The 17,275-nt window shown below is 47.1% G+C and overlaps 1 protein-coding gene across 37 annotated transcripts in view; it reads right to left on the reverse strand.

The window, feature by feature from the left end:
- Window positions 1-17,275, reverse strand: part of DYSF (dysferlin) — a 227,321-nt gene that overhangs the window by 138,016 nt on the left and 72,030 nt on the right. For all 37 annotated transcript variants that reach the window (XM_067007423.1, XM_059079730.2, XM_059079726.2 and 34 more), the window contains 4 exons: window positions 16,259-16,362; window positions 7,887-7,955; window positions 7,716-7,759; window positions 4,123-4,205 (listed from right to left, as the gene is read on the reverse strand). In XM_067007423.1, coding sequence (XP_066863524.1) covers window positions 4,123-4,205; window positions 7,716-7,759; window positions 7,887-7,955; window positions 16,259-16,362 — 300 coding nt within the window. The remainder of the gene's footprint in view (window positions 1-4,122; window positions 4,206-7,715; window positions 7,760-7,886; window positions 7,956-16,258; window positions 16,363-17,275) is intronic.

Genomic DNA, 17,275 nt, shown 5'->3' on the forward strand with positions numbered 1-17,275 from the left:
CATAGTAGTGACTTCTGGAAGGGAGTTTTTGTGTATTCCACCAATTACAAGTATCAACGATGAAATCACAATGACAGAAAGCAGCTAGATGTTAAAGCTGAGTGAGGGCACCTGAGAGCTCATTGTAGAATTCTTTATTTTTATGTAGGTTTGAATTTTCTATAATTCAAAGGTTTCTTTTTAATGTTTCAGAGAATCTAGAAGGGATTGGTCAACTTCAGGAGTGTTGGGTGGAATCTTCCAGAAACTGGGCATGCTAACCTGTCCTCCAGATAAAGATCTGAGAAGATGGGTGGACAGAGACCCACACATCCTGTCTGTGGAAAGACACCAACACTGACCAGATCTTGTGAGAGTAAAGGGGGAGGGGGAAAACAGAGGGCCATCCAGTATAGGGAAACAGGGAGGAAACAGCATCTGTAAGATTCAAGAGAGTGTTCACCTGAAATTCTCAGGAAACGATTTGGAATCCTCGGTAGAGTGCAAGAAGACATAGTTACTGTGGAACAAAACAAAACTTGAGGGAGAGGACAAAGAGGAAAAGGAAAATATAAAAAGAAAGACAGAGGGAAAAGAAGGCATGACAAGAAACTAAAAATGCAATATAGTCAATTTTAAACCACATGGGAAGCAGTAAAAAGCAGAATTGGTACAGTGGAAAGAAAAATCAGATTAGGGATGCAGAAAGCCAGTAGTAGCAGTACTAAACAACAGGCATTACTTTGGGGTTTATTATGTACCAGAATGTAACATTTATAATCTCACTGGATCCTTACAAGAAACTTACAAGGCTGGGACTGGTGGGAGGAGACTGGAGCAACTCTCTCAAGCTGCCTGGTTCCAGAGCTCCCCTCTTACCCCTCCCGCCCCCTGCCTTCAGCTGCTCAGGTAAACAATGTAAGAGTAAATGAATAAAGACACAGACCTACTAGAGAATGGACTTGAGGATATGGGGAGGGGGAAGGGTAAGCTGTGACAAAGTGAGAGAGTGGCATGGACATATATACACTACCAAATGTAAAATAGCTAGCTAGTGGGAAGCAGCCACATGGCACAGGGAGATCAGCTCAGTGCTTTGTGACCACCTAGAGGGGTGGGAGGGAGGGAGACGCAAGAAGGAAGAGATATGGGAACATATGTATATGTATAACTGATGCACTTTGTTATAAAGCAGAAACTAACACACCACTGTAAAGCAATTATACTCCAATAAAGATGTTTTAAAAAAAAAGAGTAAATGAAATCATCCCTCAACTCAGATTTAAGGATTCACTACGTCTCAGACAAAATTCAAGGAAAACGGACCTGCACCTAGGCAGATCAAAGGTATTTTTTAAACTGCAAGGCAAAAGAGACATTCCTACAAACAGCATCTAGTCAGAAAAAAAAAAAAAGATTACCTACAAAGGAATCAAATCAGTCTCAGAAAACACACCAAAATAAATTCAAAATAGATTAAATATTTAAATGTAAAAAACAGAGATAAATATAACCTTGGGGTTTGCTGAAGGCCAAAAGCATGACATATGGAGCAGAAACCATACTTCTATTATTTAAATAAGAAATATTGAAAACAAACACAAGAAGTTAGCTAGAAAGTTAAAAAGGAAACAACAAAATAAGTCTAAAGAGAGTTAAAGAGTAGAAAGATGAGGGGATAAAAAATTAGAAAATTTTAGAATTAATATCTAAATCCAAAAGCAGATTCTTTGAAAAGTCCAATAAAGTAGGGAGAAAAAAAATCTTCTAACAAGCCTAGTCAAGAAAAAAGAAAATTCAAACACATTTCATTAGAAGTAAGAAATAAAGTAGGGAGAAAAAAAATCTTCTAACAAGCCTAGTCAAGAAAAAAGAAAATTCAAACACATTTCATTAGAAGTAAGAAAGTAGAGAGAATTGTTTAAATTATAAAAGATTACTCCACACCACACTATAAGTAAAAAAATTAGAAGACCTCAGTGTAATGAATGTTTTTCTAGGAAAATGTAGATTATCAAAATTAACTATAGTAAAAGTAACAAACTAAAAATACCAATGATCACAGGAGAAACTGAAAAGGTTTTAAAGAGTGAGTGCAACACCCACTCAAAAAGGGCACCCAGCCCATATGGTTTTATGGGTGAATTCTTTCAAACCCTCAAAAGACTATATTCTTATGATATATAAGCTGTTCCAGATGTTAGAAAAGACTTTAAATCTTTCCAATTAATTTTACAGAGCCAGCATAGCCCAGATACCAAAACCTAAGAAGTAATAAGCAGACATACCAATTAAAGATAATAGAAAATCAAGAAATAGGCCCAAGAACACATTTAGGAATTTGGTATGGGATAAAAGTGGCAATTCAAAACGCAGGGAAAAGATTATTCAATATATAGCATTGGTATCACCAAAGAGCAATTTTGAAACAAGTAATGCTAAACCCTTTCCTAATTCACTAAGGAAAAGATTAATATATTTGGCTATGTAAAATTTTTAAATTTCCATAGGTTAAAAACTATTAAATGATAAAATAAGACAAAAATTATTTACAACATATATGATGGGAGAAAATTAACCTCCACATACATACACAACTCTTAAAAAAACAATGAGAGGGCTTCCCTGGTGGCGCAGTGGTTGCGAGTCCACCTGCCAATGCAGGGGACGCTGGTTTGTGCCCCGGTCCGGGAGGATCCCACATGCCGCGGAGCGGATAGGCCCGTGAGCCATGGCCGCTGGGCCTGTGCGTCCGGAGCCTGTGCTCCACAACGGGAGAGGCCACAACGGGGAGAGGCCCGTGTACCACAAAAAAAAAAAAAAAAAAAAAAAAAAAAACAATGAGAAAAAGACAAGCATACCATCAGAAATATAGACAAAAGCATGAATAGGCAACTTACAATAGAATAAATTTAAAAGTATATAAATATATATAATTTTTAAGTGTAAGATAATTATTAAAATATTTTAAAATTTACAGTGGTCAACTTTATCAGATATCAATGAAATAAAATTAAGGCAACAATGAAATTCACCCAACAAATTGACAAAGTTCTTTTTAAATACCATTATTTTGCATTTGGTTGATGAGGGTGCAGCAAAATAAGCTTGAGTGATTAGAGTATAAATTAGTCCAGTCTTTTTGTAGGGCAATTTTGATATATACCAAAAGATTCAAAATGTTCAAATCTTTTTAAAATATTTTTTTTTTTTTTTACTTATTTATTTGGCTGGGCCAGGGCTTAGTTGTGGCATGTGGGACCCTAGGTCCCTGACCAGGGATCGAACCTTGGGCCCCCTGCATTGGGTGCACAGAGTCTTAGCCACTGGACTACCAGGGAAGTCCCTAAAATGTTCAAATCTTTCAACACAGCAATTCCGCTTCTAGGTATTTATGCAAAAGAAAAATCACGAATTACATAAAGATTCAGCTACAAAAATATTCAATATCAAGTTAGCTGTTTATAACATGGAAAAATTAGAAAACACCTAACTATTCAACATTTAGTTAATGTGGACTATGGTGCATTCACACCATGGAATGTGTGTATTCATTTAAAATTATATTGTAGAAGAATATTTAATAACTTGAGTAAACATCTATGTTGTATTGCCAAGTGACAAAAAGCAATTTCCAAAACAATTGAAAATTGTTTCAAGCAATGTTTTTCATGTACATACATACAAACAGGTCCCAGAATATTAATATTTACCTCTTATCTGGGAGGGTAGGCTTATGGATAATTTTGTGAGTAAATTTTATATTGTTCTTTCAGACTATCTCTTTTAAATTGTACAAAGTGATCATGAACTACTTGTTCACAGGCCAATGAAAGCTATTTCAGAACAGAAGCTGCTAGAACACAGTCAGCCAACCTAGAACCCAGTGGATGGTGTGGCCACATCCACCAATATCATCTGCAGGAATGAATCCTCTCTATGCCATTTGGTGGTGTATCCCACCATCCAAAGTGGGCCAGTCCTAAATGCAAACCCATCTCTCTCACTGGCCAGAGCCCTTCTCCCTGGGAAATGGGCAGCAAAGACCTTATAATCTTCCCTTTTCTACAAACTCTCAAGACAGTAGCGGTGGAACAGGGGAGAGCATGGGGGGCCAGAGGGCAGCACAAAGGGGGAACATACCTTCTATTTCTCCTCCAGAGGCAGAGATTTTCGACATACTCAGGTAGGTGGTGGCCACAATGTCGTTGTGCGTGAGGCGGTCCCTAGAACAAAGGGGCAGAAATGGCATGAACAGGGGAGAGGGATCGCAGGCCACAGCCCACCCAGGAAGGAAATGACCTTGGTTATACATCAGTAGGGGTCCCAGTCTTCACACGGGGTATGTTATGGAGCCCTAGTAATCCTAGGCAAGAAGAGACTGGAAAGAAAGTGTTACTCAAGACTCCTCTAGGGTGGACCCAGTCCATCTCCCCCCACCATCAGCATCTCATCGGCCAGGTTGGAGATCTGTGGGCACAGCTGCAGGTTGAAGGGGAGGAGACCTGAGGCAGGAGGCAGGGCAGGGGAGCAGGAGGCTGCTCATGGAGCCAGACCCCCAGGCCCAGGGAGAGCAAGGCTCTAGGAGCCAAGACACACCCGGACCAAGGAGAAAACCAGATGACCAGGAAGAAACTAACTCCAAGGCCACAGTCTTAATTAGCTTATGGTAGCTACTGCATAGCTCTTTTTTGTATCTGATTCTTTATGTGACAAAGCACTTTTAAACCCCCTTATCTCCAAGGATCCTCACAGCAGACTTGAGGAACAGGTACTCTTACTAACACCTCTTTTGCATGGATGAAGAAACTGAGGCTCGGAGCCAGAAGGTCCTTGCCCGAGGTCAGTCTGGGAGGAAGGGGCAGAGCCAGAACTGAAACCCTGGTGTCCAGACTCCAGGTCCAGTGCTCGTGCCGTGGCCCACGCGGCTTCTGTCTATGATACGGGGCCTGTCCTGCCTCCCAGAAGAAGGCCTCTCCCCACCCCAGCCAGCTTAGGGGACCATGGGGAGAAGCTTGAGGACTGACTGTCTTGTGCAGACCCTTCCTCTGTGCCCCACACCTGCCCCCCTAACAATCATATACAGTAATAGCCAGCATTTATTGGACGCCTCCTGAGAGCCAAGCAGTGTGCTAACACCGTCACGTGACTTGGCTCATTTAATCCTCCTGTTGGCCCTATGAGGCAAGTTCTGCAATTAGCCCCAATTTCAGATGAAGAAGCTGAGGTAGGCAGGATGGCAAAGCTGGGATTTGAGCAGAATATGCTTGACATGGAAACCAGAGCTATGCTTGCAGCAACCTGCTGCTTCCTTGCCAGGCTAGACCTAGAGTTCTCAATCCAGTGATTTTGACCCCAGGACATTTGGCAACGTCTGGAAACATTTTTGGTATGGAGGGGAGTGGTAGAGAGAGGCCATGGTTGTAGCCAAACATCCTACAATGCACAGGACAGTCACCCACTGCAAAGACCTTTCCGGTCCAAAAACGTCATAGTGCTGAGACTGAGAAACGCTGGATGGGGCAGGATGTATCTCCTTCCAGAAGGTTCCCCATGTGCATCTTCCCTCCTCTTGGGGCCCAGTAGGCCCTCTCTCCCTGCTGTGCATCCTTTGGCCACAGGAGGCTTCAGGAGATGACACCCACGCACCCCATTGTGAAAGACCCGCCTGAGCATGGCAATTTCATTTTTCTTTTAAATCTTAAAGCCGTGAGATACCAGATCTCTGCTGCTCCCTTCCTTCCTCTCTGTATTTCCCAGGGAGGTGATTAAGCTTTAAAGTTTTCTCTCAGGGCGGGGGCTACATTAGGAAGAGTGAATTGTCGGCACAGATCTGTATCCCTTTTCCTGGTGAATGACATTAATATGAACTGGAAAGTAAAAATTCCCTTAAACATTTTACAGTAAGATTATCAATGCCAGATAATTGACAGTTGATGACACTTTTAAACTGCCTTCATGACCAACCCCTAGAAAAGACCAGCCCTTGGAGAGGAATAGGATTTCTCACCTCTGGTCTTAACTGAATCTCGTGAGAAGGGAAAGAGAATGGGAGGAGAGAGATTTTGTGTCAGGTTTTTTTTTGGTGGGGAGGGGGTAGTTTGGGGGGTTTTGTCTTTTAATGAAAGAAATTCTTTGAGAACTGAATAGAAGATTAAGTTACAGAGAAAAGGCCATATGGACCATATCGTATTTCTAGGATTCAGGTAATAACACAAGTTTATCTGAGTTTTCTGGGAAGAAAGCACTTTTCTGGATAGGAACTTGCAGCAACAGAATGCTTTCTGGCCAAGAGTTGGGTTTTGGGGCTTGGGGTTGCTTTTGGAAAATACAGCAAGTCTGAAAATAGACTCACAATAAAAATGCCACTTCAGCCTAAACCAGAGAGGCAGCCACCAGATTCGGTAATGTGTTTGGATTGTACAGTATGCCGATGCCTCACACGGCTCACACGGACTCGGGCGAGGCCGTCCACAACACAGGGGACGCGGCGCCCTTGTGCGCGCACACCCGCATGCATCCACTCACGCCGCCACGCACAGGCACGCACCCAGCGCACACGCGCGCGCGCGCACACAGCGAGGTGAAGGATGGCTCCGTGGACGTAGAGCACATTGCCCCCAAAAACACCTCCCACAGAGCATACGGGCGGGCAGGGCCCCAGGGGCCTCTCCCCCCTCGCCCCTCCTCGCTCTCCCTTCCTCTCCTCTAATTCTCCCAAGCTGTCTTCTCTCGGGCTGGGGACCTGGCGCACACTTTAATGGCTCTGTGGCCTGGGGGTTTTCCCTAGTCTCTCATTATCCTCCTGGCTGGGGGTGCCATGGGCCTGAGACCAAAGGACAACACGCCGGGAACCGCACAGCCAAGACTTTTTGGGGGCAGAGAAAGGACAACTCTCTCTTTTGGGAAAGGCTGATGTAGGGAAGGTCCTGGAGATCACGCGTGGGGACTCCTAACAGCCCTCGGGCGTGAGAGAACGCTCAACGTGGAGGGGTCGGCACGGCCCGGTGGTTAAGCGCACGGGTGGAGGGAGCACAGGCTTGTTCAAGCCTGGCCTCGGCTGCTTCCCAGCTGTCCCTTCGTACAGGATACTCAGTCTATTCAAACCTAATCCCTCATCTGCAAGGTCGGGCCGTGCCTGGAGTCGAGGTAAGTAAGCATCAGGTGAGACACGCATGTAAAGTGCTCACTGGGAGGAGGGCCTGGAGCACAGAGACGCTCAGCAAGGGTTAGATATTCATTTTCTAAGATGACGGTGTGACTCTTGCCCTCCCCTGATGCAAGCCGGCAGTGGCATCCCCTGCTTGGGTAAGCGGACCCACTTCCCCAGCCTGGAGACCCGTTTCATCCTGACAACACTTGGAGCATCACAGCCCACCCTCCTGGAAGCTCTGCCCTTTCCAGCTTCCATGCCTCTGCTTATGACCCTCTCTTCATTAGAATGCCTTCATCCTGAACTTCCTAAAACCTCACCTCCTCCAGGAAGCCTTCCTGGCCCCTCCTGGCCTCAGGGATCTCTGGTTCCTGGAGCTGTTCCAGCCCTGCCTGGCTGCCCTCAAGCAGGGCTGTAAGCTTCCCAACAGCCCACACCCTCTCCTTCTCTGGCCTCCCCCAGAGGAAACTACCTCACCTGAAACAGACTCTCCCAGTTCATGCAGACTGAACAAAAGGAAACCAAAGGACCAAGTGACCCCTGACGACAGCCACCTCTAAAGACCCCGGGACACAGAACTCACCAGTCTATGACACGAATCCTCATTTTCTCACACATGGAGGGAAACTAAGGAGGGGAGAGAGACGGGTTGAGTGGGGTCCTTCGGAAGAAGCAGAAGTCCGGGATGCGGGTGGGAACTGCGTAGGCTGGGAGCCCAGGCCTCCTGGGGTGGGCTCATGGGGGCGAGGCTCACCATGGCAGGCACCGTGATGCTCTGGTTCCACTGAGGGTTGGCCGTCTTCTCCAGGATCTTGCTGCAGAGCTAGAAGACACAGAGCACAGGTGGATGGAGCTTTGAGGGGACTCTGGGCTCCCTCAGAGACCACCACACCAGCCAGCAGCCATTCTCTGCCATGCTGGCCATGCTTTGGGCTGGGCAGAAGGCCCTGGGGGCCAGGGAGCCTGGTGCGGTGGGCTCAGACACAGGGGATCTTTCTAGAGACAAAGCTCAATGGTAGGTCAGACCCAATGGGGCACGGGGTGGAGGGAGTTAAGAGGGATAGATTGTTCGAATGTCACAACCGTTCTTCCTTATCTCATATCTCTGGCTGGAAATTCTCCTCCCTCACCTCCCATTATGGCCGTCACCCTAAATATGGGGCCCTGCGTCCAGACCAGCTTTCCCAGGAGTCCTAGAGTCTGAGGCAATCCCCTTTGCCCATCAGCCCAGATCACCTGCCTCTTTGGAAGACTGTGAACCCAGGAGATTAGAGATGGAGGGAGGGGGAGAGGAAAGAGGAGATGGAGGGCCAGGGCCGGGGGCCATGCACCTGCATCTGAGAGAGGAAAATTCAGTGAAGACCAAACCTCATAAGCCACAGTCTGCCTCCAGTCAGCCCTGCTCATAAGACTGGGCTTTTCACAAACAAGAAACCTAGCAGAGGGAAACCAGATCCAAACCAGCGGCTTGTGTGTCCTACTCTGCCTCGGGAGTCCCCAGGGAGGCACAGCTCCCTTAGCCAGCCCAGGACATCCTGTACCCACACAGGGCAGCAGATGAAGACTCTGCTTCAGACATTGAGATCCTGGAAGGTGTGTGTGTCCTACACACGGAAACAGTGAGCAGCCTTCCTCAGATCGTGTGAAGCATTTACATGCATTTTCTCATCTAATGAGCACCTGACCAGACTGGGGGCTTTGGGCCCTCCATCAAATGAGGGTGTGGCCTCTCTCGGGGCCAGGACTTTGTCTCCATCCCTGATCCACCCAGTACCAGCCCCTGTGCCCCTGTGAGAAGAGCCCAGGCAAAGTCCGGGGGCAGGGATGGGTGCCGAGATTTGGCCCTTGTGTGAGCAAAGAAAGGAGTAAGGAAAGAAGAGATCCAACAATCAGATGGAACAAAAGGCAAAGTGGGACACACAGTTCTCAGGAATGGATACACAAAGGGCTGTAAAGCACACAGAAAGCTGCTTGATCTCCCTCATAATCAAAGAAACAAAAACAAAATGAATGAGATACCATGTCTCATCTATCAGATTCACAAAAATCTCTAAAGCCTGACAGCCCTCTCCTGGCAAGGCAATGGGGAAACTGCACGCTAGGATTTTGCCGGTGGGAAAAGAGAACAGCTCAACCCCTCCAAAGGGCAACTGGCCACTATCATTCAAAATTACAAATGCAAATGCCCTCTGACCTACCAGTTCTACCTCTAGACAGTATCCTACAGAAAGACTTGCACGTGTGCAGAATAACACGTGTACGAGGTTATTCACTGCAGCATGGCTCCAACCAGGGAGGACGTGGAACAACCCACGTGTCCACCAACAGAGGACAGATTAGATAAAGTGTGATCCATCCACAGAATGGAGCACTATGTAGCCCTAGAAGAATGAAAGAGCTCTGTGATATGAAACAACTTCCAAGTTATATTATTAAGTGAAAAAAGCAAGGTGCAGAACAGTGAGTATTCATGTGCAACCGTTTGTGTTAAAGGGTTTACAGGTAAGAATTGATGGTCAGATGTGTGCAGCATATGTATAATTAAGCGAGAATGATGCAAAATGATGGATGCATAAATGTATATGGTGGGCATAATAAATGTACTACCTAATTCAAAACTTCGATGAACAAAAGTTTAAAAGAAGGAAGGAATGAAGGAAGGAAGGAAGGAAGGAAGGAAAGAAGGAAGGAAGGAAGAAAGGAAGGGAGGGAGGGAAGACTCATTAATCAGACACAGCTGAGTGACCCTGGCAACATCACTCCTCAGCTCCCTGGACAAGAAGGCACATGTTGTCCCCACCCTCCCCCAGCCCTGCCACAGGTAGTCAAAGGCCTCCCCAGCAATCGCTTCCTCCGGGCTGCCCTTGGAGGCTCCCCGTGAGAGAGCCACCGATAAGTGGGTTTGGGAGCCTGAACATAGCAGGTTCCCCCCACCTAGGCCAGCGCTGCCTCTGGCCCTAGAAGTCCCCAGCTGCCTTCCCACACCCTGCTTCACTCCCCGCACTCAGCCAAGTTAGCACCAAGCTTCCTCTCCTCCTCCTCCTCCCCTTCTCTCTCTCCCTCCCTCCTCCTCCTCCTCTCTGAGCCTTTTTATTTTTTACCCTCTTTCCCTTCCTGATGGAGTGTATTTATTACACCCTTTCTGGAGGGCTATTTGGCCACCTGTATCAAATACTTAAAGATAAGCATGCCCTCTGACCCAGTTCTAGAAACTTTCCTATGGAAAACCAGAGTGTAGACAGAGTCCTGTATACTGATGTTTGTCACAGAGTTGTTCATAAAAGAGGAGAATTGAAAAAAAAAAAAAAATCCAAAAATAGATTAAAATGTATGTTATATCATCTCATGGAATATTATGCAGCCATCAAAGCCATCAAAAAATTGATTTCAAAGACTATTTAATAACCTAAGGAAATGTTAGGTGATAAAAGCGATTTACCAAACCACACAGATATAGTGGGTTCTCATTACTGGCGGTAGTTACACATTCTAACTACACATTGTAAGTCACCAGGAACATGAGCTGGTGAACACTGAAGCATTGCTCCTAAGAGAAATACAGGGTTAGGTTCCTGCAAGCCTCTGTCACAACATTTTTTTGTCAACTCACCAATAACCTTGTTTTATGTGTGTTTCTGTTTCAAAACACCGTTTTTTTATTATACATTGTGGATTCATTAACATTGAGCTCACAGCCAACAGCACTCTAACTCATGCCTGAATGAAGCTTACCTAATATATAGTTTCTCCATAAGGCACGTCACAGCCTTCTTACACAGAGAAATACTAGACAGCATTTCAGCACTACACTCGGGAGCCATTGTAAACACTGAAATCACCAGCAAAAAGCAGAAAAAATGCAAAAAGCATGACACTAAATAGACCAGGAAAAGGACACACTTACACCAGGAGAGCTGAAACAAGAAGGGAATCACATTGTTTCAGCTCAGCAGGCAGCATGCACCTCAGCTGACTCAAATTGTTCACAGCTTTGCAAATGATCACCAAAGCACCATAAGGATTAATCTTGGGTTACAAATAAATTTTAGCAAGTAGGCAAATTTGCAAATACAGAATCTGTGAATAACGAAGATCAACTATATTCTGAATCCAATTTTTTTTTTCCAGTGGGGCGGGGCAGGGCCAGGGTTGGGCGGGGGGTGCAACAGAGAGAAGGAGTGAGAGCTACAGGGAGGAAAACATACTAGCAGGAGATATAAACAAATGTTAATAGTGGGCGTCTCCAAGGTGGTGTGCAGAAATGTGCTTAATTTTTTTCATTTTCCTTGCTTTTCTCTGATTTTTTCATCTTTTTATGATTAATAGGTTTTACTCTTGGAAAATAAAAAAGTTGCTTTGGTCTCCCACTCTGCCCTCCAAGTACCTCCCCTGTCCTTGCCCTATACCATGAAGAAGTGTGAAATGTGTGTGTGAGTGCACACACACAGCAACCTTCTATCTCAGTAGCTTGGCCAAATCAGGTATGGTTCACATCTTAGATAACGGTGCCACCAAGTGTCCATTAGAGGAAATGCAAAGAGGGCCAGGCTTGGGTGAGCAGGCACACAGAGGACAGATCCCCAGGGCTTTTCATTTCAGAAAAGGATGAATGAGAAAAAGTAACACACCAGAGACAGAGAGAGGACAGGCAGGATGACACAGGTAATAAAGGTAGCAGAGAGAGTTGGGGGAAGCCATGACGAGGTGGCTGGGGCAGAGAGCAGGGGACACAGAGACCCGGGGACCACCAGAAGATGGAGGGTCTCAACCGCTTCCTTCATAATCCCCTTCCTTCTAGAAGGAAAATGGAGGGTGCAGCTTCAGTCAGGAGCCCAGCCACCAATCAGCTTTATATATTCCCTTGGCTGGGCCAGGTCCCCTACCTCTACCACCTTCCCCAGACATCTGCACCTTCCTAGAAAAATCCCCAGGGCCAGCCAAGGGCATCTCAGAACAGGAGAAGACCTAGAGAGAGCAAGGTGCTGGCAGGGACCCAGTAGCAGCTAGGAGCCCCAGAGCTCTGAGACTCAGCTCCAAGGAAAGCCACTGAATTTGAAGGCAGGTCAGTCTTGGTTCTAGCCATCATCACAGCATGTTGGGAATGTGGAATAAAAACAATCTTGAGACATGACTTTCCCATCTGTCAAGCTGGGAAAATTCACCCAGGTCCTTGGAGTAAGTGTCCAGCAGGATTGCCCAGCCAACCTTCCTGCTTCCTTCCTGCCTTCATTCATCCATTCCATCACGGTCTCTCCTAAGGGCATCAGACGCTGAGCCCAAGCCCAAACAAAAACTGCACTTTGGTAAGACCCACAGTGAGCATTTACGCCCCAGTGTGAATGAGTTTAAAATTTGTGCTACCTCTCCCACAGACATTTCCCGAGACCCTGTCTTAGCCTGAGATGGAGGAACAGCTCAAAGGCGCTCCCACTGGCCAACAGCAGGACCGTTCACACAACCAGCACCATAATTGATTTTAACACACTGAATTAATAAAAAGTATTAGGGGCATATTAACACTCAAAAGGGAAGAGGGGAGGGCAAGCTCTTCTTTACAAAAAACACCAGCTAATAAAGAGAGAAGGAATGATAATGAGGTTATCGCGCTTTGCACCCCAGGTGAATGACTCGTTCAGGCAAGGAGGTCAATGGCTTCATGGACCATTTGGTAAGAGGTTGCTGGGAAACAGGACATCAGCACACATTGAGATATCACCCACAGATAACCTGTGAAGTACAAAGGCGACAAGGGAGAGATCTGGAGACACCACGTAAACCAAGTAATCAATCATTACCCATGATGGGACAAGCTGACATTTTGCTTCCTGTTGTGGTTCAATACGACCGTATGAAACATCACCCATGATGCGTTCCTGCCAAAACAGTTCATTTGAATGCAATCTGGTTTTGAGACCTAACTTCCAGTTTACAGGAAATACAGAGGCCAAGAAGAAGTTAAATGACAACAGAAGGAAACAATGGGACAAATCCAGGACATGGGCAAATGGCTTGGGCTTTTCAAAAATGCAATGTTCTGGGATGAGAAAAATGAGAATGATGGAGGTGGGTAAAAGACTGTTACAGAAGAGACTAATGCAGAGCATAAATTCCAGTTGGGTCTTAGATCAAAACAAAATTAAACCAGCTCTAAAAGACATTTGGGGGATAATCAGAGAATATTTATATGAGCCAGTATCTGACAAGAGTAGGAAATAATTGTTAATTTCCTAGGTGTGATAATGTTTTTGTGGTTACAAAGAATTTTCTTTTTCTCAGGAGGCATGCTGAAGCCTTTAGGGGCAAAGTGTGCAACTAGGTTTCAAATGATTGGGGGCGGGCTTCCCTGGTGGCGCAGTGGTTGAGAATCCGCCTGCCGATGCAGGGGACACGGGTTCGTGCCCTGGTCTGGGAGGATCCCACATGCCGCGGAGCGGCTGGGCCCGTGAGCCATGGCCGCTGAGCCTGCGCGTCCGGAGCCTGTGCTCCGCAGCGGGAGAGGCCACAACAGTGAGAGGCCCGCGTACCGCAAAAAAAAAAAAAAAAAAAAAAAAAAAATGATTGGGGGCGGGTGGTGTAGGGGAGTATCCATAGAGAGAAAGAGAAAGTAAATGCAGCAAAATGTTCATAATTGTTTCATCTAAGTGGAGGCCATACCAGGGGTAAGTGTTCACTGAACCATTCTTTCAACTTTTCTTTATGTTTTTAAATATTAAAAAAATAAAGTGTTTCAACAGTGTCTAATATTGATACACAGTAAAAAAATAAAAATTTTTAAAACTAGAAAGACATGCCCCAAACATAAACTTTGTATGATGCCTTATGGATAATGTTACTTTTTTCTGCATTTTTCAAAATTCCTTAATAAATATGTGCATTGATAATAAAAGAAAAAAAGAAAAGAAACATAAAACGGTGGGGGAGGGGAGGCGGGCGGGGGGGGGGTGGAGGGGAAGAGGGGAGAAAGGGTGTGGACTTCGGGTGGCAGGCAGAGGAAACAAGCTATCCAAGGCCTTCCTCCCGTTTGTGAAATCACACCTGGGCCTCAGCGATCCGGCCCCTGACCTCAGGGGTTCCTTTGTTGGTGGGATGGGCGGGCAGACCCTACATCTTTCCAAAATGAATCTAAGAAGAGATTAAGTGAAAAAGCACACTGCAAAGTGCTGTGTGAATGGGAGCTCACACCACCTCCATCATCACCCTAGGCTTTTAGCGTTTGTTGTTAAGCTTGTAAACACCTCCCCAGTTGTCCTATAACACCTGCGTGTCTCCCCCTTGCAGCCTCTGCCTCTGGAGCAAAGCGGAGCCGGCTACACCCACCCTCCACTCGGCTCAGTTCAAAGCCCTTCTCCTCTTCCCGTTTCCAATTTTCCTGTTAACACCCAAGTCATCCGACTCAACTCGCTGGAGCCTGGCTCTGCGGCCGGCCAGTAGACCTCTGGGCCAGGCCAGCGGGGCCCCGGAGGGCACTTCCCCACGCTGCCAGCTCCCTGAGGCTGGCACGAAGCTCAGAGGCGCCTCGGCAGGGTTCCGGGAGCCGGGGCGGAGGCTGCACCTTCCGGATACGTCATTCTCCCCTATTTCCAGTATTTCCACCAGTCTCTGCTCTGAGGTTACAGAGTAAATGAAATCGGGCTGTCTCCCCGAAAGTCGGAGCAACAGATGCTAACAAACACCGGAATGCAACGGAAAACAGGCTAAAAGAGGGCCGTGCAATCGGCCGCGCAGAGCCCCGAGGGCCGAACTAGCTAGCACATCAGGCCTTTGTGGGTGATGGAAGCTAAACCTTTGAACGATGCAACACACTTGCGGGGGGAAAGGGCCAGGAAGGACCCCGGAGTGCACAGGCCCGGGCAAAAGCTAGAGGCGTGACCCGCAGGGCAGACGAGAGAACGCACGGGCGACATGCGGGCTGTGTGGTTTGTACCCGCACGCCCCCCACGAGCGAGACAGTGGGGCTGAAACCCGCCCAGTTCGGCGCCACTTCAGGCGGGCTGCAGAGATGTACTGCATTCTCTCAAAGCTGTACAAGCTAATATTGGCCATGGAGATGAGACGAGAAAGTTCAGCTGGGTGAGACCTGGTCAACCAGGTTATGTGGTTTGAACTTCCTTTTACAGACAGGACTGTGTTTTACACTAAATACGCTGGTGGATTTCCTGGACAAGAGAACGGACCCAAGGCTGTTGTGTTGCCCTGGGGAGAGATGACAGTGACTAGGGGCATAGAGACAGGAAAGGACCTCGGGATTTTTGAAGGCAAGAGCTAGGGGTGGCATGTTTGATGTAGGGAGGTCAAAAAAGAGGGTCGAATCAAGGCAGGCCCACATTTTCTGCCTTTGATGGTGGTACCTGATTAGGATGGCGGCTTCTGGAAGTGGGGCAGTTTGGGGCAGCAGATGACTCCTTTAAAGGGCTGGAGGGGCAGAATATAGAGACTTGAAGAGGCATGGGGAGGTCTGTGTCTGAAGAGAGGGGTCAGAGTTAAATAGAGCTCTGGATTCCTCTGTGGAGAGGTGATGGCTGAACCCTGAGAGTGGCTGATTCGAGGGAGAGCCTGGAGAGTGGGGCAAAGCCATCGCTGAGGTGGGATGGAGGGAGGGACCCAGGCAGAAATCAAGAGGGACTGGAGCAACAGCCCTGCCTCTGGGCAGGGAAGGAAGAGAGGTACATGATCCCAAGGGCCCCCACCAGTGTGGCCGAAAGGAGTCTGCCCAACTCCTGCCACAACTTTTTTAAAATAATCATTATGCTTTCACTGCATTGTTTTTAAGTTTCCCTATCATTGTGACTTCACATCTGGTTTCCTGACTATTACTTAATTTTCCCCCAAATATTCCTCTATCTATCCACTGTCCATATGTCCTCTCCGTCCTCTTCATCCACACCTATGTGTCTGTCTCACACGCCTGAGCAGACCTGTCCTCGTGCGTGTGCACGGCAGCCCCAGAGAGCTGGGCCTGCGTGTCTCACCCCATGTCCCACAATCGGCCCCCCATCCCCGGTGTGCACATGCCTCTGATGGGGGGGCACTGTGTGTGCCTCATCCTGTCCAGCACATCCAGCGCCCATGCACAGGGACACCCGGTCGTCACTGTCCCACAAATCCTCTTGTTTACTTGCCCCTTACCATTTTCCCCGCAAAGCTGACTTCCATGAAGGGATCCACCAAGTTCTTCTTGTTACTCTCAAAGCCAAAGATCTGCTTCACGTTGTCCATTACGGCATCGTCCACTGAGGAGAAAGACATGCTGATCACTGCCCACCTGCTCTCCCATCTTCAAAACCCCCACTTCCCACCTATCTCCCCGCAGTCCTGGGACTCCCTGAGAGAGACGCCATGGACCCCTCAGCCCAGGGCTCCTGGGAGGAAGGACCATCTCAGAATAGCAGCTGCTGAGGGCACTGTGCTGCTTCCTTGCCCAGCTCCAAACAGCTGGTTCACTGTCCCTCCCCCCGTTCTCAAAGGCTTTCAGAACAGGTCCAATTGATTGACTGATTAGAAATCTACATCGCTAAGAGCAGTAAATAATCCAGAAAAAGACTGGAAGTTGGGGACTTCCCTGGTGGCACAGTGGTTAAGAATTCACCTGCCGATGCAGGGGACACGAGTTCAATCCCTGGTCCAGGAAGATCCCACATGCCATGGAGCAGGTAAGCCCGTGCACCATAGCTACTGAGCCTGTGCTCTAGAGCCCACAAGCCACAACTACTGAGCCCACATGCCACAGCTACTGAAGCCCGTGCACCCAGAGCCCATGCTCCACAACAAGAGAAGCCACAGCAATAAGCCTGCACACCACAACGAAGAGTAGCCCCCACTCGCCACAACTAGAGAAAAGCCCACATGGAGCAACAAAGACCCAATGCAGCCATAAATAAATAAAATAAAATAAACTTTTTTAAAAAACGAAAATGAGGTATCACCTCACACCAGTCAGAATGGCCATCATCAAAAAAATCTACACACAATAAATGCTGGAGAGGGTGTGAAGAAAAGGGAACCCTCTTGCACTGTTGGTGGGAATGTAAATTGATACAGCCACTATGGAGAACAGTATGGAGGTTCCTTAAAAAACTAAAAATAGAACTACCATGCTATAGTGGGAATAGCAATCCCACTGCTGGGCATATAATGTGAGAAAAC

The sequence above is a fragment of the Kogia breviceps genome, chromosome 11, assembly GCF_026419965.1.
Source record: "Kogia breviceps isolate mKogBre1 chromosome 11, mKogBre1 haplotype 1, whole genome shotgun sequence".
Taxonomy (NCBI): domain Eukaryota; kingdom Metazoa; phylum Chordata; class Mammalia; order Artiodactyla; family Physeteridae; genus Kogia; species Kogia breviceps.